This window comes from Panthera uncia, chromosome D2 (assembly GCF_023721935.1).
Source record: "Panthera uncia isolate 11264 chromosome D2, Puncia_PCG_1.0, whole genome shotgun sequence".
Lineage (NCBI taxonomy): Eukaryota > Metazoa > Chordata > Mammalia > Carnivora > Felidae > Panthera > Panthera uncia.
In genome coordinates this window covers 54,536,645-54,560,279 of record NC_064818.1, presented here as the reverse complement: position 1 = coordinate 54,560,279, position 23,635 = coordinate 54,536,645, and the positions used below count along the sequence as shown (strand labels likewise).

Here is a 23,635-nt window from a genome sequence, read left to right as displayed (position 1 = left end):
CCATGTAGGAGGCATGCCATCAATGCTTGTCGGTTGGTTGTGACAAGCACCGAAGCTGCTGGTTGAGTGCTGACCCGGCTCCAGCCCCAGCCCCAGCCCCCTTTCCTTGCCCCTCAGATCCGGAAAGCTGCCCAGCATGGAGTGTGCTCGATCCTCAAGGGTAGCGAGTTCATGTTTGGTGAAAAAGCCCCTGCCCATCATCCTGCTGCCATTTCCACCGCCAAGTTCTGCGTCCAGGAGATTGAGAAGTCTGGAGGTGGGAACCAGGTTGACAGCAGGGTGGATGGGGGTGGAGGACGGGGCTCGCCGCAGAGAGTGGGTTGGAGGCTCAGCCCCCTCTTGTGTGCCAGGCTCCAAGGAGGCCACCACCATGCTGCACCTGCTGACGCTGCTGAGGGACCTGCTCCCCTGCTTCCCAGAAGGCCTGGTGAAGAGCTGCAGCGAGACTCTCCTCAGGGTCATGACCTTGAGCCATGTGGTGAGCTCAGCCCAGGAGCCAGAGGAGCATGCCGGGGTGGGGGGCTTAGCTTCAGACCTGGGCCCCTGGTGCTGATGCATGGGAACTTGCTTCTCAGGCCAGAAGCAGGGCCTAGGGTCTCCCCATCCCAACCCTGCTCTTACCTACAACCAAGGACCCCAGCCATCGCTGGTGTCGGATAGACCAGGCTCTCTTCACGGTCCTGGTCCTGTTGGGAGCTGGCCTCAGGGAGCAGGTCAGGGGAAGGGAGAGCTGTGGTAAGGCTGGTAAGGCGCCAGCCCTCTCCCGGCTTGAGCTCTGTTTCAGTCACAATCGCGGTTCTTTTTTCTTTCTTTCTTTTGCTTATTTACTAACAGATCCGTATAGTGGCTTTAAAGATGCAGAAAACGATCCTCTGCATTTCTGTCATGCTGGCAGAATTCTGTTAATCTTTACGTATCCTCTTGTAGCATTTGTTCGCATGTGTGTTTTAAAGTTTGGGTCACATAAATCACACGATCATTGTTTAAAAGGAAAAACTCATTCAGAACAATTTGCTGTGTATCCTTTCAGACTTTTTTTTTGGATAAACCAACACAGATAAAAACATGAAAATACAGGCATAAATTAAGGTGTGCACACCACTTATAGTCTGCTTTTGTAGCCTATTATGTTAAAAATATTTTATGTTTCTCTGTTAACTTTGTTTAAATTATTTCAAAATTTTCAGTGGTTGCCACGCCTTCCTGAAGTGACAGTCCTCTGAGTTTGCAGGTGTGGGGGGCATGCTCGAGGTCAGGGCCCTGGGTCTCCCTCCAGCCCAGCTTCTAGAGTAGGAGGTTGAGGAGCCCAGGGCAGCCATGGGCTTTGCGGTTCCCCACTAAGCCTATATGTCCTCTCCAGCTGGTGACAGCCTGTGCCATGCAAGCCTTTCATAGCCTCTTCCACGCCAAGCCCGGCCTGGGCACCCTGTCAGCAGAGCTCAACGCCCAGATCATCACGGTGAGGCCTGATGGTGGAGGGGCATTGCAATGCTGGGGCGTGGGGAATGGGGAGACGTTACTTGTCTACAGAGTGAGGTTGAGTGGGCTGGATGGGCTGCCCCAGAGGAGGAGGCCAGTAGATGAGCAGACAGGAGGCAGGCATCCAGGAGACTGGCCACCAAAGCCACATCAGTGTCCACAGGAGCTGTGGGCCCTGACTCTTCACTTACTTAATAAACTATTTCAGTATTGTGTCATGGTATAACCCACACCTTGAACAGAAGCTCTTGAACTTAGGGATCCCTGTATGGATTTGAGGAAGGAGGGCATAAACACCCCCCAAATTATTTGCAAAATGTGCATTATTTGCCCATGCACTTTTCCAGAGAAGGGCTTTGTGGCTTTTGTGAGATCCATAAGGTTGTGTGACCCAAGTTTTACTCAACTGCTTCTAGAGACTTTGATCTCATAGGAGCAGAACTGGAAGGGCTTCATGGAGTCCAGAAAGGCAGGACCTGGGAAGGCTAAGGGGGCTGTGAGTTCTAGGGCCACGTGTGCAGGCCTGTCACTGGGACGTGCTAGTGTGTGGGGATGGGAAGGGGTCATTGTCATTAGACTGCTGTTAACACACTTACTCAGTCATCTGCTTATTCCCTGTCCCATCTCTAGGCCTTATATGACTATGTTCCCAGCGAGAATGACTTACAACCCTTGCTGGCCTGGCTTACGGTCATGGAAAAAGCCCACATCAACCTGGTCAGGTAGGGGTGCAGTGGAGGGGTGTCCTACCTGCTCTGCAGTACAGATGGGAGGGACGTGAGCCAGGAGCTGGAGAGGGATGGCGGCATCTCCTTTTTGAGTGTGCTGCAGACCAGCTCTTGTGGTTGTGAGGCACAGGGCAGGATGGTGTGGCCTGTGTCAGCTAGAGTCAGTGCTTTCCTCCCCGAGCAGTTACGAGCGAGCTCTGAGGGGCAACAAGATGGCTGAGAGCACCACACTAGGGTGCCGGGAGTGCCCGAGTTCCATCCTGGTTCTTGTCAGCCCCTGAGTCCTGTGTAGCTGGTTTCCTTCTCACACGATCTTGTCCACTTTCTGTGGCTTCACCCCTGTCCCCACCTGGGTTAATGGTCCCCTCCTCTGGGGTTCAAGGTCCTGCAGACCCAGTTTCTGCTGTGTGTCTGTTATGATATATTTGAGCTTGGCCACTTCATAGTAGCTACTCGACACTCCACTGTTCCAGAATAAGGAGAGAAAATAAGTGTATCAGTTGGTGACTTGTGTTTTACCTGGAACAAGGGTCTCTGAGTCCCGGTGGAGTGTCTCCACCATGCTATGTCTGTCCCCTGTCCACTGAGGGGTTCCCATCTCCTGCTCTCTCTCAGGCACCGTGCTGAGTGCTTGGCATCCTTGCTTCCTGTCACCCATCACAGCCACCCTGGGAGGAAGGGCTTAGCCTGTCTCATGAGGCTGACCCAGAAGCACTGTGAGGTAGCTAGTCACGCCGCTCCTGAGGAGCAAAGGCAGGTCTCCAGCCCACGTCCTTTTCCCACACCATCCATCTTTTACCTGGAAATTCTGGAAAGTAGCAAAATAGCCTTACAGTCCACTTCTCCATATTAATCTTACCAGGAGGCCTCCCACAGTTGTGCCACGATATACTTCCCAGGCTATTTGTTATAATGCTATAGGTAATGACAACCCTAGAAACCAAGAAATAACCTAAATGTGCCCCCAGAGGGGACTGTTCACTATACAGTGAAATACTATGCAGCCGTTAGAAATTACCAAAGTAGATATGCCCATGCTGACATAGAAAGACCCCTAAGACACATCAAGAACAGCGTGGATGGTAGGACTCTGCACACTCTGGAGCAAGACTTAGCAGGATGTGAATCCTGACGCCCCTCTCTCACTAGCGGAGTGGCCTTGGGCAAGTTACTTGACTTTTCTGTGCCTTAGTTTCCTTACTTATAAAACGGGAATGGTAATGGGAATTAATCTCAGTGGTTGCAAAGATTAAGTGAACGAATGTGTGTTATATCCGTGCTTGGCATATGAAAAGTGGTAGGTAGATGTTAGCACATGTCATTACTTTATATGTTTGTATGCGTATAACAACTTCTGGAAGAGTATTTGAGAAACCTAACCTTGATATTCCTCTGGGAAGTGCATCTGAAGGTCAGTCCAAAAGAAAGTTGTGATAATGGAAGCATGCTCTTTATTTATACTCTGAAGACCTATTTGAGTTTTTCACCACATGCGGCTATTACTTGAATGACAGCACTTTTTAAAATTGCCCACTAAAAGGACCCTGTAGAACCCTGCAGATCAGTGACTGTCACTGGACCTGGGCTTCTGGGCCTTGAGTCCCAGGGCCAGGCTCCACAGAAGCCTTTTGTGTTGACAGACTGCAGCGGGACCTGGGGCTGGGCCACCTCCCTCGCTTTTTTGGAACTGCGACCACCTGCCTCCTCTCCCCACACTCACAGGTGGTGACGGCTGCTTCTCAGAGCCTTCAGGTACCCCCAGCCCCAGCTTTAGTGGGGGAAGCAGGGAGTGCAGAAGATTCTGCTGGCTGCCCTGTCTCTCCCAGAGCTCACCCTAGACCTCCAGCTGTGTCCTGGAGGGGAGGTTCTCGGCAGGGGGTGGGGGGGGTGGGCAGGATATCGGCCTAGAAGTGTCCAAAAGCAGTCACCTGGGAGGGCTCAGGGGTACTGGAGCCTCCTTTGGGTCAAACAGCTGTGGCCTCTTTTTGCAGGAGATCCTGAAGGAATGTGTTGCTCCCCACATGGCCAGCATTGGCTCTGTGACTTCTTCGGCCTCAGGCCCTGCCCAGTATGTCGCCAAGATGTTCAGGTGAGAACGTAGCATCCGCGTTAGGAGGGAATAAGGTGTTCCTTGTAGAAAGTTCTGTGTAATGACAGGTGTTCCACTTGTCCCTTGCTGTGGGCATGCGTGCAGTGCCAAAGCGGCTGCTGTGGATTCGAGCCCTGGCCACAGGGACCACGGTTCTAGGGACCGTGATGTGGTGCTCATGAGTGTGGACTCTGGGCCAGTCATCCAGGGCAATGTGTAGATATCTCAGGATCCTCCGTGTCTAGATACCTCAGGATCCTCATCAAAGCTTACTAATGGAGGTGAGGATTAAATGAGGAAGTGTGTGGAAAGTTCTCGGAACTGTATCTGGCACATAGTTAAGCGCTCAGTTAATAAAAACTACCGGTAGTCCCTGTGGTACTGGGAGATATGTACTGACCCTCAGTTTACAGGTGGGCCAGCTGAGGTCACCCAACTAGGCAGTGGCAGCCTGACACAGAGCCCACTCCTATTCACACGCCCTGCTGCCCTCCACACCTGCGAGAGGAGCCATTCAGAGACATGGCCACTGACCGTCCTCACCCTCCCTGTGGGCAGTGAGGAGCCTCAGAGCACCACGTGGTCCTGGGAAAGCGGCTAGAGTCCTGGGTGTCTCCTCTGAGTCTGTCTGCTCAGCTCTAGGGTGTGATGCTTTGGGTCCTGCCACTTGTGAGGAAATAGGCCTGTTGCCTGTGGATGCATCTGTGATGAGGTTCCAGGAAAACTCAGAAATAGAACCACCCCAACCTCTAGCTCACCCACCCCCCCCCCCCCTCCATTGGCCATTCTTTCCTAAAATCTCCAGGACCCTAGACTGGGAGATAGAGCCAGCCTGGTGCAGCTCTCCCCAGTGTGCCCAGACCATCTGTTCCTCCCCTGGCATCCCACCTTGGGTCAGACTGGGAAAGCATGAGACGGTGATGGAGCATGGGCTTTGGAGGCCCAGTATGGCCACTGGCAGAGTAACCCTGGCAGCTTATTTCATCTCTCTGAGCCTCAGTTTCCCCACATGAAGATGGAAGAACGAATATACCTCACAGAGTTTCTTTAAGCAATAGGATTACATGAATGAAACTCAGCACGGGGACTGCTTCATAGATGCTAGTTTTCCCCCTTGGCCTTTCCTGGAGCTCCACCCTTACTGGCCAGCCGGTGGTCTGTAGCTCCTGGTGTCAGCCATTGACTTCTTGGTTGGGGCCCAAGTGAGCACAGACTTGGCCCTGACTGCCTGCTCCCTTGGCAGGGCTGTGGAGGAAGGCCTGACGTACAAATTCCACGCGGCATGGAGCTCTGTCTTGCAGCTGCTGTGTGTCTTCTTCCAGGCGTGTGGGAGGCAGGCCCATCCTGTGATGAAGAAGGTGAGCTGGGGAGCCGCTGGGACCAGGACACGAGGTGGTGACTGGGCTGTCGGACTGTGGGCTCCCAGAGAGGTCCTGTGTCTAGTACCTCTGCACTTTACCCCACTTTACACTCCCGATGGCGCCCACAGCAGGTGCCTAGTACTGTGTCTTCAGGAAGGTGACCGAGCCAACATGGGGGAAACAGAGGGGTAGGACCTCCCCCAGCCTCCTGTCAGGAGCTGCTCACTAGTGCTGGTTTGAGTGGATGGCTTTGAGGAGGGAACCAGTATGACTCTCTCACCCCTACCCACTATCTTTTTGTTTTTAATTCTCTAAATTTTCTATTACAAGGATTATAGTGTTTTAAGCAGCCTTAGGTCCCAGAGAGGTTATTACAGCCCAGAGTAAACCACTTAAGGATAAGGGATTTCCCCAGGGATCCTCTCCAGCTCCAGGAGAGGGTAGGGGCCTCAGGTCAGGCCCCAGGCTCCTTAGCAGCATCTTCCAGCCTCATGGGGTCTGCACTGACTCCCACCATTGCTGGTTGGAAGAAAGGAGCCACCCTGGGATGGCAGGGGCTTCCTCAAGAAGCCTGGCTCCTGATAGATCAGGTTGGCAAACATGACTTTCTACAAGTGAGGCCCTGGGGGGCTCTGGGGGGCCAGAGGGCACAGCTCTGTCTTGAAGAGCAACCACCCCTCAGCGTCTGCTAATTTGCACAATTGTCACATGTGGGTCGTTCTTTTTGCCTTTGCCAGAGTTTCCATTTTTCTTTCTTTTTTATTCTTTTAAAAATTTTTTTTAATGTTTATTTTATTTTTAATTTTTTTTAATGTTTATTTTAGACAGAGAGAGAGAGGCAGAGTACGAGCAGGGTAGAGGCAGAGAGAGAGGGAGACACAGAGTCTGAAGCAGGTTCCAGTCTCCAAGCTGTCTGCACAGAGCCTGTCGCAGGGCTTGAACTCATGAACCATGAGATCGTGACCTGAGCCAAAGTCGGACGCTTAACCAACTGAGCCACCCAGGCACCCCTATTTTATTTTATTTTTTGAGAGTAAGAAAGAGAGAGACAGAGCATGAATGGGGTAGAGCAAAGAGAGGAGACACAGAGTCTGAAGTAGGCTCCAGGCTCTGAGCTGACAGCAGAGCCTGACATGGAGCTTGAACCCACGGACCATATGACCTGAGCTGAAGTCAGACACTTAACCAACTGAGCCACCCAGGCGCCCCCCCGCCCCCACTTAAAAAAAATTTTTTTTTGATGTTTACCATTTTTCAAGATAAACTGGAAGTCTACATTTGTACATGAAATCTGATTTTTATATGTTACTAACAAATACAGAATTTTTTTTTTTTGAAAGAGCATGTGCAAACAGGGGAATGGCAGAGAGAGAGAGAGAGAGAGAGAGAGAGAATGAGAATGAGAATGAGAATCCCAAGCAGGCCCCAAACTGTCAGTGTAGAGCCTGATGCAGAGGTCAGACTCATGAACTGTGAGATCCTGACCTGAGCTGAAACCAAGAGTCAGACACTTAACCAACTGAGCCACCCAGGCACCCCAGAATTTTTTTTTATTTTATTTTAATTTTAGAGAGAGAGCCAGTGGGGGAGAGGAGCAGGGGGCGAGAGACAGAGAGTCTTAAGCACCTCTGTGCTCAGTTCAGAGCACAACATGGGGCTCGATACCACGAACCTGGGATCATGACCTGAGCCGAAATTAAGAGCCGGATGCTTAACTAACAGAGCCACCCAGGCGCCCCAAGAATACAGAATATTTTAAAATCTTGGGGTTTGGGGAGAGGTCAGACTTCTCAACAGGTTAAATTTGGTTGTTGGTTTGTGATCTCTGACCTAGAGCTTAACCTGGGCCCATGCTCCCGACCTCATCCTCTTAGAGACTTTGGCCCAGACTGAACTATGGGTGTCTGTTCTGTCAGCATGCCTTGATGTATATTCTCTCATCTTTTGGCTCCAGTGCCTCCAGTCCCTGTGTGACCTGCGCCTCTCCCCCCACTTCCCTCACACGGCAGCTCTGGATCAGGCAGTGGGGGCTGCAGTGGCCAGCATGGGACCCGAGGTGGTTTTAGAGGCTGTGCCTTTGGAAATTGATGGCTCTGAGTAAGTGTGATCCTGTCTGGCTTTCTGTGGGGCCCTGGGGTATTCAGCCAGCTCATTCTTCTCTAGCAGGGTGTTCACTCTCGTGGGTGAAGTCTGTGTGTATCACTTGAGGGTCAGCCAGAGAGGCCACGGCAGGGCTTGGGCTGCTCCTTGGCTCAGCAGGTGACATGCTGCTGGGCATGCTGCCCTCTAGGATGTCACCTTCTCCTCACTGGCCCTTTTCTATGTCCTCCCAGAGAGAATCTAGATTTCCCGAGGAGCTGGCTGCTGCCTGTCATCCGGGACCACATCCAGGAAACACGACTTGGTTTCTTCACCACCTATTTCCTGCCCCTGGCTACCACCCTGAAGAGCAAAGGTGTGGGCCCCACCTCAGTCCTAGAGCCTTGGCTGGAAGGAGCCAGGAAGGGCTCCTTGTCCAGCACCCCCAGCCCTGGGACACTGGGCAGCATCCCTCTGCCAAGCAGGTGGCCAGCCAGTGCTTGAGGGCCTGCCTAAGGAGGCTGTCCCTCGCTTTGCTTTGAGGCCTGGCCAGGCATGTTCCCTGTGACAGGCTCACAATGGCTCCTTCTCTTGCTAAGGAAATAATTAGAGAAGTGCACGCCGATTTATATATATGCAGGGCTGTTCCTAGTAGAAATCTGACACAACGTATGTGTCCCTCAGCAGGGTTCTGGTGAATTTAGTCCCACTATGGGCCATGGCACGGTCTTTGTGAGAAAAGGGAAACCTTGTGTGGGAACGGGCATGTTTAGTAGATGGTGAGTTGAACAGATTAGATTCAGATCTCCGCTTAGCCACGCTATGGCTGGGTGACTTTGGGCAAGTTGATTTAATTCTTCTGGGTTTGCTCCTCATGAGTAAAATCAGGGCGATAATTGCCACATGCAGATTAAATAAAAAAGTCACATACATACCTATTCTACAGCCTACCGCTTAGAAACCTTGTCAAGGTAAACCGGGTTTCAGAACATATATATATATGTAGTACAGTCCTGTTTATTATGCTTTTAAAAGCATGTATGTGTTTAAAGAAATATAAAAAAGTCAGAAGAAGTGATGACTATCCCTGGGGGAGTAAGATTATCAGGAGACATCCATTTCCTATTTTATGGTATTTCAATTTGTGGGGAGGGAGGAATCACCCAGATTCGTGTTTTCATTATTGGACTTTTGCTTTTGATAAAAATGAGGCCTGCTGGCCCAAAGGGTGCCCAAGGTCCCACTGTGTCCTTGTGTCACACTGCAGCAATGGACCTGGCCCAGGCAGGCAGGACGGTGGAGTCCAAGATCTATGATACGCTCCAGTGGCAGGTGAGGGGTCAGCCAGGGGGATGAGGGTTGGATGGTGCAGGGGCCTGAGTTGCTGGGCGTCACTGTCCTTTACCATCCCCCCTCCCCAGATCTGGACCCTCTTGCCTGGGTTCTGCACAAGGCCTACGGACGTGGCCGCCTCCTTCAAAGGGCTGGCGCGGACATTGGGCACGGCCATCAGTGAGCGCCCAGACCTGAGGGTCACTGTGTGCCAGGCCCTGCGCACCCTCATCACCAAGGGCTGTGAGGGGGGTATGTATGGGCTCTGGGGTTTGGGGCTAGTAGGGGAATGGTTGCAATGGCCCGGGTCCCCTGGCCTCCTCTACCCCACTGCCTGAGCCATAGCGAATCCTCTGCAAGGACCTGGGGCTTCTGCTGGGGACCCAAAGAGTTAGTAACACGCTGAAAGCTGTCCCTTTTCCTTCTACTGCCACTGTGCTGACATCTGCTGGGTGTTGTCCAGTTGGCGTTAAGGGCTTTAGTGGGTAGCTGGCTCTTGGCTGACGCACAGGACAGAGGAGCTATGGAGGAACATAGAGCATGGTGGGACCTTTTGTCCTGGAGAATCCCCAAATCCGTAGGTCCTGTCACGGGTCCTCCAAAAGGATGCCTCTAGGCTGTAGCCTCAGCAGCCCCTTTGGGGCAGACTTGACTCCTGCTACTTGCATGCAAACTTTGGTCCTCCTGCCAGAGGCTGACCGTGCGGAGGTGAGCCGTTTTGCCAAGAACTTTCTGCCAATCCTCTTCAACCTGTATGGGCAGCCTGTGGCAGCCGGGGACACCCCAGCCCCTCGCCGGGCCGTGTTGGAAACTGTGAAAACGTACCTCACCATTACAGACCCTCAGGTGAGCTGGTGGAGGAGAGGGAGGAGCTGTCGGGTGAGTGAGGGCTGGGATGGGGGTGGTGAAAGGGCCTCACCCACAGGGCTCGCTTGGGCCTCTGCCACCTGCGAGACAGGCCACCAGATACCAGCGGTGGCTGGGTCAAGGCTTCTGAGTGGAGGGGGGCAGGGTTGGAGAAGAGAAGAGAATGCAGTTCTGTGACCTGCTCCTGCTCTTTATTTCTCTCTTCACCCCCTGCCTCCTCTTCATCCCCTTGGGGGTGCCAGTTGGTGAACAGCTTCCTGGAAAAAGCCAGTGAGAAGGTGCTGGACTCTGCTAGCTCTGACTTCACCAGGTAAAATGCCCCACTTGAGTTGAGGCAGCCCAGGGAGCCAGAGAGTATGTCTAGCAGAAGCCCTGTAGATTCTCTCTGGAATTATTTAGGAAAGTCTTGAGTTATTGAATGTCCCAGCTCTGCCGTGAGACCTATCTGGCTCCTCCTACCTGAAGGAGCAGTATAGCCTTCTAGGGAAGGATAAGGACCCTGGTGACACATTGCCCAGGTTCAAATCCCAGCTCCACTGCTTAGAAGCTAAGTGACCTTGGACAGGTTACTTACCTACTCCGTGCCCTCTGTGTCCTCATCTGCGAATTGACCATGATAATAGTATCTCCAACAGGGTTGCCGTGAGGACTGAAGACTTTAAGACACATAAAGCACCTGGAACAGCATCTGGTACCTTACGGGTGCTGATTCGGTGCGAGCTGTGGTGATTGCTCACGGGCTCCTTCAGGACCCCTTTTCGTCCTCACTCTGACTTCTCCCACCGCCTCTGCTCCCAGTAGGTGTAAGACACTGATAGTCTGTGCCCTTCTCCAGCCCTTCTAAACCCATCCTTCGTCTCTTGCCCTGAGCAGATTGTCTGTCTTGGACCTGGTTGTGGCCTTGGCTCCTCACGCGGAGGAAGCTGCCATCAGCAAGCTGTACTCTACCATCCGGCCCTACCTAGAGGTGAGACGTGCAGGCTGGAGTTGCACATGACCACACTTGGGGGAAGCGGGGGCTCTTTGGAAAGGCAGGACCCGTCTTCTCGTCTGGACCATGCAGGCAGATACAGAAGTCCAGGGCAGGGCCACCTCAGCTCAGGAGAGGTGTCCTAGGGGGAATAACAGCTCCTTTGCAATAGCAAGGAGTTAGGGCAAGAAGGGGAGAAGAGAGCGCTGCAGCTGGAAAGGCGAGTGGGCACACGGGCCTTGGTACATTCTGGGCACTGCAAGTTCTCCCTGCTGGATGAGCATTACTTGAGGCCAGTGAGTGGAACGGATTAGAGGGCTGGGGTGGCTTCCGTCCTTGCAGCGTCCTCTGCCTGACCCACAGCCTCTCACCGTCCATGCTCAGCCAGCCCTCTCCTCAGACCTCTTGAGCTCCAGAGGTGGGCTCGGGTTCTGAATTTCCCCAGTGCTGGTCACAGTTAATGGTGGCTGCTCTGTGACTGTAGTTGCACAGTGGCGTGTATATGTGTGTGTGTGGACGGGGTGGGTCGGGACCCCCAACCTCCCTTGCTCACCCATCCCTGACCACCATACACCCTCCCAGAGCAAGGCCCATGGGATACAGAAGAAGGCCTACCGAGTGCTGGAGGAGGTGTGTGCGAGCCCCCAGGGCCCTGGGGCCCACTTCGTGGAGAGCCACCTGGACGATCTGAAGAAGACCCTGCTGGACTCGCTGCGGAGCACTACCTCGCCTGCCAAGAGGGTGAGGCCTCCAGGGCAGCCGCGCTCTGCCCACAGGACGACGGGCGACGCCAGGAGAGGACCACCTTAGAGGGGCCTTTGGGGGCACAGGTGGGATTGAGGGGTCCTGACTTTTGTTCCCCCCTGCCCCGCAGCCCCGTTTAAAGTGCCTCATACATATCGTGAAGAAACTCTCAGCTGAGCATGAGGAGTTCATCGCTACCCTTGTCCCGGAGGTGAGGGGTGCAGGAGGGGTGTGTGTGTTTTGAGGAGTTCCTTGGAGTTGGCTTCTGAAGACCTGTCAAGATCAGGGGAGAACAGTATTGGGGTTGGGGTGGCCTCAGTTCTCCGCCTGTGAGCTTGGGTGCCCCCCCCGCCCCTTTCTGCTTCAGGCCACCAACCAAGCCCATGGTGGCCGGCTCCAGAGCGCATGCTCAAGGGGTTGTCTGGGCAGGTGATCCTGTGTACCAAGGAGGTGTCGGTGGGTGCTCGGAAGAATGCTTTTGCTCTGCTGGTGGAGATGGGCCATGCTTTCCTCCGATTTGGCCCAAACAAAGAAGGTAAGGCGTGGATGACCCAGGGCCGGGATGGGTGCTTGGCTCACGGGCCTCTGGGAGGCACCCCTCCAAACCACTGGCTGCGGACCTGGGCAGGCTGCTCCTCTCTGGCCAGAATCCCTTCCCTGAGGGGCCCGGCATGCAGCATGCAGAGTGCTCTGCCCGGATGTGATTATCCTTATCTCGCCTTCCAGAGGCCCTGCAACGCTACCTGGTCCTGGTGTACCCTGGCCTCGTGGGCGCTGTGACCATGGTCAGTTGCAGCATCCTGGCCCTGACCCACCTCCTGTTTGAGTTTAAAGGTGAATGCCTGGGGAACCCTTGGGGTAGGAGGATGCCCAGAAGGTCAGGACAGGGTCACTACCAGAATGGGAGAGCTACCACCTTCCTTCCTCGGGGGAGGGAAGAAGAACCAAAAGCAAGCCTGGCTGCCTCTTGTCTCCTCCGCTGCCCGTGTCATCTTCCCTGCCCACCTGCATGCCACTGTCAGGGTGGATCGGAGGAGCTCGAGTCTCATGCCCAGGTGTCAGTCCTGGTTCCGCCTCTTACCAACCGTGCCAGACCTTGAGCAAGTTTATGAACCTTTTAGAACTTCCATTTCTTATCTCTAAAGTGGGGGGAAAAAACTACCTTCTCACAGGATGGCTATACTCTAGGGAGAGTGACTAGGACCGTGCTGGACACACAGAAGTCCCACAGATGTTAGCTCCTCTGCATGTGACCGGGCAGGGGTGTTGCGTCTGGATGGGGTTTTGGTGTCTCTGACGGTGGCCCTTTGGTGACCCCAGGTCTCATGGGAACCAACACAGTAGAGCAGCTGCTGGAGAATGTGTGCCTGCTCCTGGCTTCCCGTACCCGTGATGTGGTCAAATCGGCGCTGGGCTTCATCAAGGTGGCGGTAGTTGTCATGGATGTGGCACACCTGGCCAAGCATGTGCAGCTGGTGGTAAGTGGCCCCCTGGCCCCGGCGGGTGGCAACATGGCCTCTGGCCTGCCAGCATGGACCCATGAGCACTGAGGCCAGCAGGTTCCAAACATTTGTCTAGCTGTACGCTGTCTTGTCTCACAGAAGGTCATGCAGGAGCTCTGGAAAGGACCGGTAGGGTGATGCCCACCCGGTGGGGGTGAAGAAGGTGCATGGTGCCCAGGCTGCCTCTTGTGACCCCTCTTCCCCTCCACAGAAGCAAGGGCTCTGCGGGGCAAGGGTCTGTGGGCAGGGCCACCCTTTGTTTTACAGATGGAGAAACTGAGGCCAGAGATTTCCCCAGGTCACAGTGTTGGTGAGAGTGGTCCTGGGACCAGAACCCAAAGCTCAGGACTGACCCTCGGGGCTCTCCCCCAGCAGGGCCACATCTTGCTTTCTTTTTCACCTCTTGCATTTTGACCTTCTGGGTTTGAGGAAGCTCCTCTGGACACCCCTGCTGGGCTGCAGAAGGGCCTGAAGAGCCCTCAGCTGGGCACAGGGTGTGTCGCCTGCTGGGTCTGTCCTCCAGACTGTCTGCCCGCTACCTCCACCGTATTGGTTTTTCACTTCAGCTGGGTTGGGTCACATCAGACCTCTGGGTTCCTCTTGCCTTTTGTCTTCGTATCTGGGCTTGGGTCAAGGTCGCTTGCCTGTGCCCTCCCCTGCCTGCAGCCCAGCTGGGGACCAAAGATCCAAAGATGAGAAGTGATAGAGGAGTAGTCTGTCCTAGGGTTCCAAGAATTGATAAGAGCCTTCCTTTCCTTTCCTTTCCTTTCCTTTCCTTTTTTTTTTTTTTTTTTTTAATATTTATTTATTTTGGGAGAGAGGGAGAGAGAGAATCCCAACCAGGTTCTGTGCTGTCAGGGCAGAGGCCAAAGAAGGGCTTGATCCCACGAACCACAAGACAAGACCTGAGCTGAAATCAAGAGTCAGAGGCTTAACCTTAGACTGAGCCTCCCAGACACCTTTATAAAGGCCTTTTAAAGGATCGATGGGGCCCTGCGCCTCCAGCCCCATCTAGAGACACTGCAGATAGTGAGATCTGCCACCCACACATAGGCCCCAGCCAGGCCTGATGAAGGTGTGAGAATAGTCTGGCCCGAGACCAATGCAGGGCTCAAGAGAAACCTGGTGGTGTTAGGACAAAGTATGGGCCATGGAATTAGATAGACCTGGACCTGGAGCTGGGCCGACTGCTGCCTCTGACCATGTAGCAGCCACTTAACTCTCTGTGCCTCAGTTTCTTCATCTGTAAGAAATGATGATAGTGTCTGCCTCATGGGGTTCTAAGGGTTAAGTGAGGTAATGCAGGTTAGGTGCCTGCCACTTTCAGAAGTCTCTAAAGCTGTAACCTTGGTAGGATGGTCGTGGATTGTCATGAAGGAGGGTTTAGGGGAAAGGTGGAGAGCTGCCCAGGTTGTGGAAACATGATTGGACCAAGGGGTGGCTGGGCTGCTCTGACCCTCACCCCTTAGCTGGGCCTTGTGGGTCCTGTGTACTTGGTCTGTACCGTAGTGAGAGGGCAGACAGGGTGGAGGGCACCCCCGAAACCTTGGTGCTCTGCCCGCCAGATGGAAGCCATTGGGAAGCTCTCGGACGACATGCGGCGGCACTTCCGCATGAAGCTTCGGAACCTGTTCACCAAGTTCATCCGCAAGTTTGGGTCTGTGCTCTGGATTGAGGGGGAGCAGGGGAGGAGTTGAGGGGCTTCCCATCCTAGCAGAGAGCCTGCAGAGAAGGAGCTGGGCTGGGGGACTGAGTCCCTTTCCTGTGGCTGGAAGGGCTGTGGCTGAACCCTCCTCTGGGTAGCACTCCCTGGCCAGTGCGCCTCACCAGCCCCTCATCCCTCAGGTTTGAGCTGGTAAAGGGGCTGCTGCCCGAGGAGTACCACAAAGTCCTGGTAAACATTCGGAAAGCCGAGGCCCGAGCCAAGAGGCACCGTGCTCTGAACCAGGCTGCTGTGGAAGAGGAGGAGGAGGAAGGAGAGGAACCTGCCCAGGGCAAGGGTGACAGGTGAGGCCTGTGGTGGGGTCCTGGGGGTCCCAGGTCCTGGGGACCTGGTCTCCCTCGACCTGCAGCCTGCCCGGATCATGCCCAGATACGCCTGCCTCTCCTGGGAACACCCTGACTTGGGACTTCTCTGCACTTAGTATCGAGGAGATTTTGGCCGACTCGGAGGATGAGGATGCTGAGGAGGAGGAGGAAAGGGGCCAGGCCAAGGAGCACCGGAAGCTGGCCCGACAGAGAAGCCAGGCGTGGCTGAAGGAGGGTGGCGGGGATGAGCCCCTCAACTTCCTGGACCCTAAGGTGGCCCAGCGAGTCCTAGGTAGGCAAAAAGTGGCTGGCACATGAGTCGAGAAAATACGCTTGCCTTGCCAAGGTCAGGGGTTAGGGTGATTTCCACAGAGCCCACTGGGCACCTCTCACTGCCATGTGTGCACATCAGTGCGCTGCAGACACCCATCTGGGGCACAGACCTGGGCTTGTTGGTTTGGATGGGGCTGTGGGTGGGTTAGTCTGGCCTTCCGCCTCCTCACTGCTCGACTCTGCCACACCAGCTACCCAGCCTGGGCCCGGCCGGGGCAAGAAGAAGGACCACGGCTTCAAGGTGAGTGCCGATGGCCGCCTGATCATCCGGGAGGAGGAGGACGATGCTGCCACAACCAAGATGGAGGAAGAGGAAGGCACTAAAGGTGGGACCACCATCCATTCTAGGGGCACAGCTGCTTCTGGAGTGGGCAGTGTTGCACTCACTCGGTCGTTCATTCACTCATTTGTTTATTTGCTCATTCATTCCGTGACCACTGGTTGGGGAAGTGTAGATAAATACAGATAACGAGGGGCTTGTATCTAAGACAACTTCCTCAAACATTTTGAATTTCTCAAACTTTTTTGACCACATTGAGAAAGCTTTACATTGCAATCTAGCCACCTATACGATACATACATAATTCAAACAGAACTTTCAAAACGCTATACTTCCTCTTGACTGTGTGTGATGCACTTTTTTGGCCACTGTTCTGTATCTTTCCTTCTCCCTCTTCTCCTTTTCTTTTTTTTTTCTTTCTTTCTTTTTTTTTTTTTTTTTTGCAATATAAACTTCACTGAGACCATGAAGCTCATTTAGAGGTAGAGCCAGACTTAAGAGGTTTAGGGGTGGCAGCCCCCTTCCTGACTGCATGATCTCCTGTTGTCCAGGAGCCACTCTGGTGTGAAGTCTCCGAGTCCTGTTTAATTTTTCCTGCTTCCTCTCCCCCGTGTCATCTGTTAGATCAAAAAGCTTCAGTCTTTAAAATTGATCTGCCTTCCTCTTTTTTTTTTTTTTTTTTTTTGTTCCCACTGCCATGATCCTTGGGCTCTTGACTCACTACAACCTCCTAACCAATATTCTCACTGCATCCCCTGCACCCAGCTTACCGGCTGTGTGACTGTGGACAATTATTAACCTCTCTGTGCCTTAATTTCCTCACGCCAAATGGGCTTAATACCAATACCTACTTCAGATGGTTGTAGATGAAATGGGTAGCCAGAACAGTCAAGTACATGCTTGGTGTAACGGTGACTACACTGTTTCCTGATCTGGTCACACCACTGTCCCCTCTCGCCACTTTGTACTTTCCAGGCTCTTGCTCCCTTCTTGGCCCGTATGTCCTTGGTGCTGAGAACACCTCTCCCCCTCTTTCTGCCTCTCCACTTTTTTTTTTTTTCCTTAACGTTTATTTATTTTTGAAAGAGCACAAGTGGGGGAGGGGCAGAGAGAGAGGGAGACACAGAATCCGAAAGACTCCAGGCTCTGAGCTGTCAGCACAGAGCTCATCGTGGGGCTTGAACTCATGAACTGTGAGATCACAATCTGAGCCGAAGTCGGATACTTAACCAACTAAGCCACCCAGGCACCCCATCTGCCTCTCTGCTCTTAAGGATCCAGCCCAAGTGTTTTTATGTGGCCTTTCCTTGGCCCCCAGCTTTCCGGCCCTGTCCCCCAGCGCTCCCAGCAAGCTTGGCCACTGCCCAGGCTGTGGCTCTTAGTCCCATGTTGTCTCGTGGCATTATTTACTAGTTGATTGACTTCGCTTGAGTTTGTCTTCCCTCCAACTGGTTTGTTTCGTACTTTTAAAAATACGTATACCGATAGCTTTTTAAAGAAATTGTGGTGGGGGCGCCTAGGTGGCTCAGTTGGTTAAGCGTCCGACTTCGGCTCAGGTCGTGATCTCACAGTTCATGAGTTCGAGCCCCGCTTTGGGCTCTGTCCTGACAGCTCAGAGCCTGGAGCCTGTTTCTGATTCAGTGTCTCCCTCTCTCTCTGCTCCTCCCTGCTCACACACTGTCTCTCTCTCTCAAAAATAAATAAAGATTAAAAAAAATTTAAAAAAATAAAAAAATAAATTGTGGTGCAAAGTACACATAATGTAAAACTTACCACATTAACCACCTTTAAGCCTGCAGTGGACTAGTGGTAAGTACGTTTACATTGTTGTACAGCCAACCTCCGGAACTCTTTTCGCCTCTTAAACTGAAAGTCTCTACCTGTTAAAAGACAACTATTGCCCCCACCCCAGACCCTGACAACCATCATTCCAGAATCTGTCTGTAATAATTTGAATTTGAATATGCATCTAGGTACCTCACGTAAATGAAATGATTTCAGTATTTGTCTGTGACTAGCGTGTTTTACTCAGCATAATATCTGCAAGATTCACCCATGTTGTAGCGTGTCTCAGAATTCCCTTTGTCTACGCAAGCACTTTGCCCATTTTTTTATTGAGATGTTTCTTTTGTGTTGTTGAGTTTGTGGGTGGTCTTTACGTAGTCTGCTAGTCTGTGTAATCCTTTATCTGTATGGTTTGAAAAACCATTCTCTCATGCATTCTGTAGAGTACATTTTCAGTCCGTTGATGTGTCCCCTGATGCACAGAAGTTTTAAAATTTTGAGATAGTCTTTTTGATCTATTTTTATTTTGGTTGCCTGTGCATTTTCTTGATTCGTACTTCTTTGGCTCATCCCCACACAGAGCTCAGCATGTATAGCGAAAAAACAAAAAGGATTCTCAAGTAGGAAAATGAGGCTGTCCTCTTGGCCAAGCAGAATGTATGTGGGGCTGGGGCGCGCATGACTCCCCAGGAAAACCAGGGCTTTCTTAGGGTCTTAAAAAAAGCTGTATTTGTCTCAGGAGTAGGAATACGACTTCCTTGAGGGGCTGTTGTCCCTGGGGCCTGGGATGGGAAAGATAAAGTTGCAGTCAGTGTTCAGGGGTCTTGTCTCCCACAGAAAGATGCAAGTTTTCTGGAGTTGTCAGCTCCGTCAGCCTGCTGAGCCAGGGGGAGGCAAGGTGAAATTTGCGTGGGCTTTGGGAAGTCAGGGGTGCTCCCTATGTGCTCACAGGACTTTCTTTTGGTTCCAGGGGAGGATGAAGAGATGGCTGACCTGATGGAAGACACGGGTGTCAGGAGTGTGAGTACTTCCTCTGATGGGGGTGCTGGGCCCTCAGGGCAAAGCCTTGGGCTGACAGCTCTCAGCCATCTCTCCCCCGCCCACCTCCCACCCACCCCCACCTGCCCTGCTTCCTGAATGCACAGGAGCGCCTTGAAGCTGTGCATAACAGATGGTCCAGAGGATGTGGTGTGCATGTACAGGGCACAATGTAATGGCCGACTGCTCTGTGGGGCGTGGGAGGGGGCCCAAGGCACCTGATGCTTCCGTGTTGGTGGAGTTGTCCAGCTGAAGGAAGAGAGACCGAGCCCTGTGTGTCTCTACCGAGGGCATGTGCTGGGCAGGCTGCAAAGGCAACAGCTGGCCTATGTGTTCCAAGGGCAGGTTCCTGCAGGGAGCCGTTGAGGAGTGCCAAGGGGCCCGTGCATCATCTCACCTAATCCTCACAAGAGAGGGAACTCTATCCCCGTTTCCAGAGGAGGCTTATCCTGCCCAAGTTCACAGGGGTTGTTACATGCAGATGGGATTTAAACCATGGCCTTCCAGCCTCCTGAGCCCAAGAATTTAACCTTGGTATCTCCCAGGGTGGAGTGCAGCTTCTCACCTGCCCCACCTGAACCAGCAGGGTGATGTGGGCCCGACCCCTCACCGTCCTTCCCGAGCCTAGTGAACAGCACTTCTGAGGGCGTCTAGGAGCAACGTCTTTCCTCTGTGTCCTCTCGGGGCCTGGCCAGCCCATCCAGCCTTCCTGGGTGTCCCCATTGGGGGACAGCTGCATAGGCGGGGATACAAAATTAGCAGTGCAGGTGCAGGTACTGGGGTCCCATTTCGGCGTCAGCCTAACCTTTCAAACTCAGCTCCTCACCTGTGAATCTTGTGGAATTACTGGGTTGGCTTGATGAGATTGGACACGGCAAGTGCACAAGTATAGTTCCTGATGATCTTTCCCCCAGTTACTGCTTTCGTGAATGTCCTATTCACAAAGCCCTATCCCTGGCCAAATGCCCATCTTCCCACCAGGGCCAAAGAGGTACCCGGTTATCAGAGCATTGCACCCACGTAGAATTCCTGGGTGAAAATCAGACATAAAAGATCAGATAGTTATGGGGTCAGAGGGTAGCCGGGGGTCTGAGAGGCCTCTGATGCAGGAAGCCTCCTCTGAGTAGGAGCGTTGCACCAGCTAAGCTGAGGTCGGGGTTCCCAGACAGGTACTTGTTGCCCTGGGACAGGAGTTCTGTGTGAAGCAGGCAGATGAGATCGTGGTCACAGCCTGGGCTGGAACTTACTTCTGCACAGCCTAGTTGTGTGATCTTGGATAGTTCTTTACCCTCTCTCAGCCTTGGTGTTCCCATCTGAAAGTGGGGGATTGAGTGCTTGGCAGAGGACCTTTCCTGCTAGCATAGTTTGCAGTTGCTTTTACTATGAACATTAACGATGATCGTGTACCCTTGTTAATGAATTTTGTGCACCACGTTATAGAAGAAACATCAGAAGCTCAAGCATCAGAAAGAGGCTGACGATGAGGAGCTGGAGATGCCCCCTCAGTACCAAGGTGAGACTTCCACTCTTCCCTCTTGGGACACTGTGTTCCCTGTCCCCTGCATTAGACAGGGCAGTGGCAGGCAGAACCACAAGTTTGCATGGCATGGCCCGATTGTAGTCAAGTCAGCACCAACAAAGATTGGCTGATCTGTCTCCCAAGACTGGTCTGGGGGCTGAGAATGTTTGGGATGAAGAAGAGTCTGGGGGGATCTGTGCATGGAACCCCCAGCCCTTCTAGGGAGCCCCTGAGCCCCATCTCTGTCCCACCCACTTAGGCCTTCCGTGAGGCTTGCAGCCCACCCCTTGTTTTCCTGGGAGGTGTCTGTCTCTCTTATCCAGCCCTGAGTCAGGCAAGGTTTGGGAGATCACTTCAGCCTGTGTTGAGGGTGGCAGCTGGGAGGGTCAGTGATGGGTCTGCCCGGGGGATTCCCCTATACATTTGTCTCTGGTCCCCTAAGCTGTTCCTTTTCCTGCGGCAGCTGCTAAAGACACCAGTGTGGCTGCCAAATGCCAGGGGAGGCCTCTGTTACTCACCTCTGCCTCCTTCCCCTGAGGGCAGCCCCTGTAGCAGAACCCCTGCTATATATCTGGAGGTACAGGGGCTCCTGTAGAAAGTCCCCAATCCCAGGGGCTCCTGGGCAGCTCAGTCGGTTAAACATCCGACTCTTGATTTCAGCTCAGGTCGTGATCCCAGGGTCGTGGGATCGAGCCCTGTATCAGGCTCCGTGCTGAGTGTGGAGCCTGCTTGAGATTCTCTCTCCCTCTGCCCCTCTGCCCCTCTCCCCTGCTCACACGTCGTATGCACGCGTGCTCTCAAAAATTAAAAAAAAAAGAAGCACGGTCTCCATTCCCAGCAGCAGGTATGTTCTCAGAGCCTTAAGGCATCCTAACCCAACTGGAGAGCTTCACGGCTCCCCACTCTGTGGCCCCATGGGCCAGGGCCTAGTTTACCTGCTCTGCTTTGAGGTGGTGTGGTGCAAAACCAGATGATGTGGAGGAGGCCTGGGTTCAAGACTGCCGGCTCTTAGCTCTGTGGCTAACTTGGCCCAGTCCTGCTGCTTCTCTGAGGTTCTAGTTTCTCATCTGTAAAAAAAAAAAAAAAAAAAGTGGGATTCATCTGGCTCATCTAAAAAGAGTCCTCTTGAGTCATCCGTGAGTGTATTGAAATCCGGACTGGAAATAACAAGTGACCTTGGAAGCACCTGGATTTCTGTAACCACAGTTTTCGTGTCTGTACAATGGGACAGGAGCTGCCTTTCTTTCCCAGTGTTGTTGTGAAGCCTGAATGAGATCAAGCCCGAAGTACCTCATTTTATAGACAAACTTAAAAGATCCAGAAATTAAGAGACTTGCTGAGGTTAGAGCTGGTAGTGGTAAATCAGGGAGTCGAACCTGGGTCTGTCTGACTTCAAAGCCTGTGTTCTTTTCTCCTAGGACAAACGGAACAGATTTAGCTTTGGAGACTGGGGTGGTTCATGTTAGTGGAGAAGGTGTATGTCCTCAGAGGTCATTCGTAGGTCTGTGTGGCTTCAAGTCAGCCTGAGGAGCCCACTGGTCTTAACTGTTAAGCCACTAGACAGTCCCTTCTTGGGGAAGGTCTTTGTCCTTGGTTGATAGGGGACAGAGCCATTGCTAGCCTTGATTTCTCTGCTCCCTGGAGGCTCTGTAAAGACAAGGTACCCACTGCCTTCTCCCAGGAGGAAGCTGCCCTGGCTTTGCCTGATTCATGGTCTCTGTGTTCCCCCTCTAGCCGGAGGCTCTGGTATCCATCGCCCTGTGGCCAAGAAGGCTATACCTGGGGCCGAATACAAGGCCAAGGTAAGAGCCATGGGTAGGGACAGAGCCTCTGGGAAAGGATGAGGGTAGCTGTGCCCATCACCCTTCTGGAGAGCCACCTTTGTGGAGCCAGACTCAGGCCACACCGAGGGGCACACTGAGGTCTTGTTAGCATTTAAAGTCCATGCCTTTGTTGGTTGGCATTCCTGAACTACAGGAGCCCTTTGGTGCCACCAGGGCACAGAGTGAAGGGGAGGACATGGGGTCTGTTAAGTCAGGGGCAGGGAGGAAGGGGAACCCTGTACTCCTAGTTGACTCTCTCTCTCTGGCTGAGCAGAAAGCAAAGGGTGACGTGAAGAAGAAAGGTCGGCTCGACCCCTACGCCTACATCCCCCTCAACAGAACCAAGCTCAACCGAAGGTACAGTATTGTGCTGGGTCTGGCTGGGGCAGTGGGGGTGGGGAGCTCAGTGCTCCAAAGAGGGGAGGGCCTTATTCTCAGTAAACTCTCAACTTAATTGCTCCAGTGTCTTCCAGGTTTTTTTAATTTTTGCTTTCTAATGTGCACCTTCATGTAGTTGGTGCCCACATGCGTTATTGACTTGAACTGCTCTCGTAAGTAGGACAGCACCTGTGCCCAGGCAGCACCCTTTCTCCCCAGTTCCCGCTAATGCTGGGGGAGCCATTGGTCAGCATTATGGGAAGAGAGACCACCTGTCTTCAGGGAGATGTGACCCTCTGTTCCTTGTTCCTGCAGGAAGAAGGTGAAGCTGCAGGGCCAGTTCAAAGGCCTGGTGAAAGCTGCCCAGCGAGGGTCCCAGGTGGGACACAAACTCCGCAGAAAGGATCATCGGCCCTAAAGCCTCGAGGCCCCCAGAGCTGCCCTGGGACCCAGTGTAAGGTCTCTCTGCAGCTTCCAAGCTGCTTTGACATCAGTTCCAGATACTGAAGGTTCTGGCAGAGCCTGGACTCGGAATGACTTGCTGGACAGGGCTTGGCTTCCAGAGAGGCACCCAGGATTTTGGAAGCTCCAAATAGGAGCCGCCCTTTAGAGATGTCCCTAAGGCCTGGAGATGGGAATGTGGCCTCGCTGCTTGTGAATCGGCCAATGAGGCAGCTGTGCTTTCTGCCCAGAGCAGCCATGCGCACCAGAGCAGACGGTTTCCTGTTTCTTCTAACCGCTTATAGCCACATGGCACTTAGCCTGGCTGTGGTCTGGGTGTGGAAGATTTGCTGTGATCAGATGTAGAATAAACATGGACTGCCATGCATTTTCCCTAGAAACACTGTGTTTTATCACCTGCCCCTCCATGGACAAGAACTGTGTCCAGTTACTGGCAGCAGTGGCTTGACCTCTTCTTTTCCAGTCCCAGCATCCAGTCTAAGGCATAGCAGGTAGCCCTAGGTCAGGCCTTAGAACTTGCCCACCTATGTCAGGAGGTTTCCCTGACTTCACTTACTGTCTCAGTCAGAAAGTGACATTTGGAGGGGCAGGAGGGGCAGTGAATGCTCTGGGGCTGGTCTGTAGAGACAGAATAGGAAGGAAGCAGAGGCTGCCCCAGGTTGCCCCTAGGCACAGGTTTCCTCGGCAGCTTTGTTCGTTGATTCACTGAAGTTCATTGGTTCACTGAGCCCCTCTGAGTGCCGAGTGCAGCCTGGTCACCCACCTCCCTGATCATCACATCCTGTTTTTCCCAGACAAATAGACAAGCTGTGGAAAGAGCAGCATGATTCTCACCATC

General features: G+C 53.1%; 1 protein-coding gene across 1 annotated transcript in view; it reads left to right on the top strand.

The window, feature by feature from the left end:
* Positions 1 to 23,164, top strand: part of RRP12 (ribosomal RNA processing 12 homolog) — a 29,826-nt gene extending 6,662 nt beyond the window's left edge. Inside the window, exons 7-34 of the mRNA XM_049645497.1 lie at positions 118 to 256; positions 351 to 478; positions 1,361 to 1,459; positions 2,110 to 2,201; positions 3,848 to 3,959; positions 4,199 to 4,296; positions 5,540 to 5,654; positions 7,612 to 7,754; positions 7,991 to 8,112; positions 9,004 to 9,068; positions 9,158 to 9,320; positions 9,760 to 9,914; positions 10,178 to 10,245; positions 10,809 to 10,902; positions 11,488 to 11,646; positions 11,780 to 11,860; positions 12,079 to 12,184; positions 12,376 to 12,483; positions 12,970 to 13,127; positions 14,717 to 14,808; positions 14,997 to 15,158; positions 15,296 to 15,471; positions 15,704 to 15,838; positions 18,548 to 18,597; positions 20,056 to 20,128; positions 21,869 to 21,936; positions 22,232 to 22,314; positions 22,651 to 23,164. Of these exons, the coding sequence (XP_049501454.1) occupies positions 118 to 256; positions 351 to 478; positions 1,361 to 1,459; positions 2,110 to 2,201; positions 3,848 to 3,959; positions 4,199 to 4,296; positions 5,540 to 5,654; positions 7,612 to 7,754; positions 7,991 to 8,112; positions 9,004 to 9,068; positions 9,158 to 9,320; positions 9,760 to 9,914; positions 10,178 to 10,245; positions 10,809 to 10,902; positions 11,488 to 11,646; positions 11,780 to 11,860; positions 12,079 to 12,184; positions 12,376 to 12,483; positions 12,970 to 13,127; positions 14,717 to 14,808; positions 14,997 to 15,158; positions 15,296 to 15,471; positions 15,704 to 15,838; positions 18,548 to 18,597; positions 20,056 to 20,128; positions 21,869 to 21,936; positions 22,232 to 22,314; positions 22,651 to 22,753 (3,147 nt within the window). The 3' untranslated portion in view covers positions 22,754 to 23,164. The remainder of the gene's footprint in view (positions 1 to 117; positions 257 to 350; positions 479 to 1,360; positions 1,460 to 2,109; positions 2,202 to 3,847; positions 3,960 to 4,198; positions 4,297 to 5,539; positions 5,655 to 7,611; positions 7,755 to 7,990; positions 8,113 to 9,003; positions 9,069 to 9,157; positions 9,321 to 9,759; positions 9,915 to 10,177; positions 10,246 to 10,808; positions 10,903 to 11,487; positions 11,647 to 11,779; positions 11,861 to 12,078; positions 12,185 to 12,375; positions 12,484 to 12,969; positions 13,128 to 14,716; positions 14,809 to 14,996; positions 15,159 to 15,295; positions 15,472 to 15,703; positions 15,839 to 18,547; positions 18,598 to 20,055; positions 20,129 to 21,868; positions 21,937 to 22,231; positions 22,315 to 22,650) is intronic.
* Positions 23,165 to 23,635: the final 471 nt, after the last annotated feature.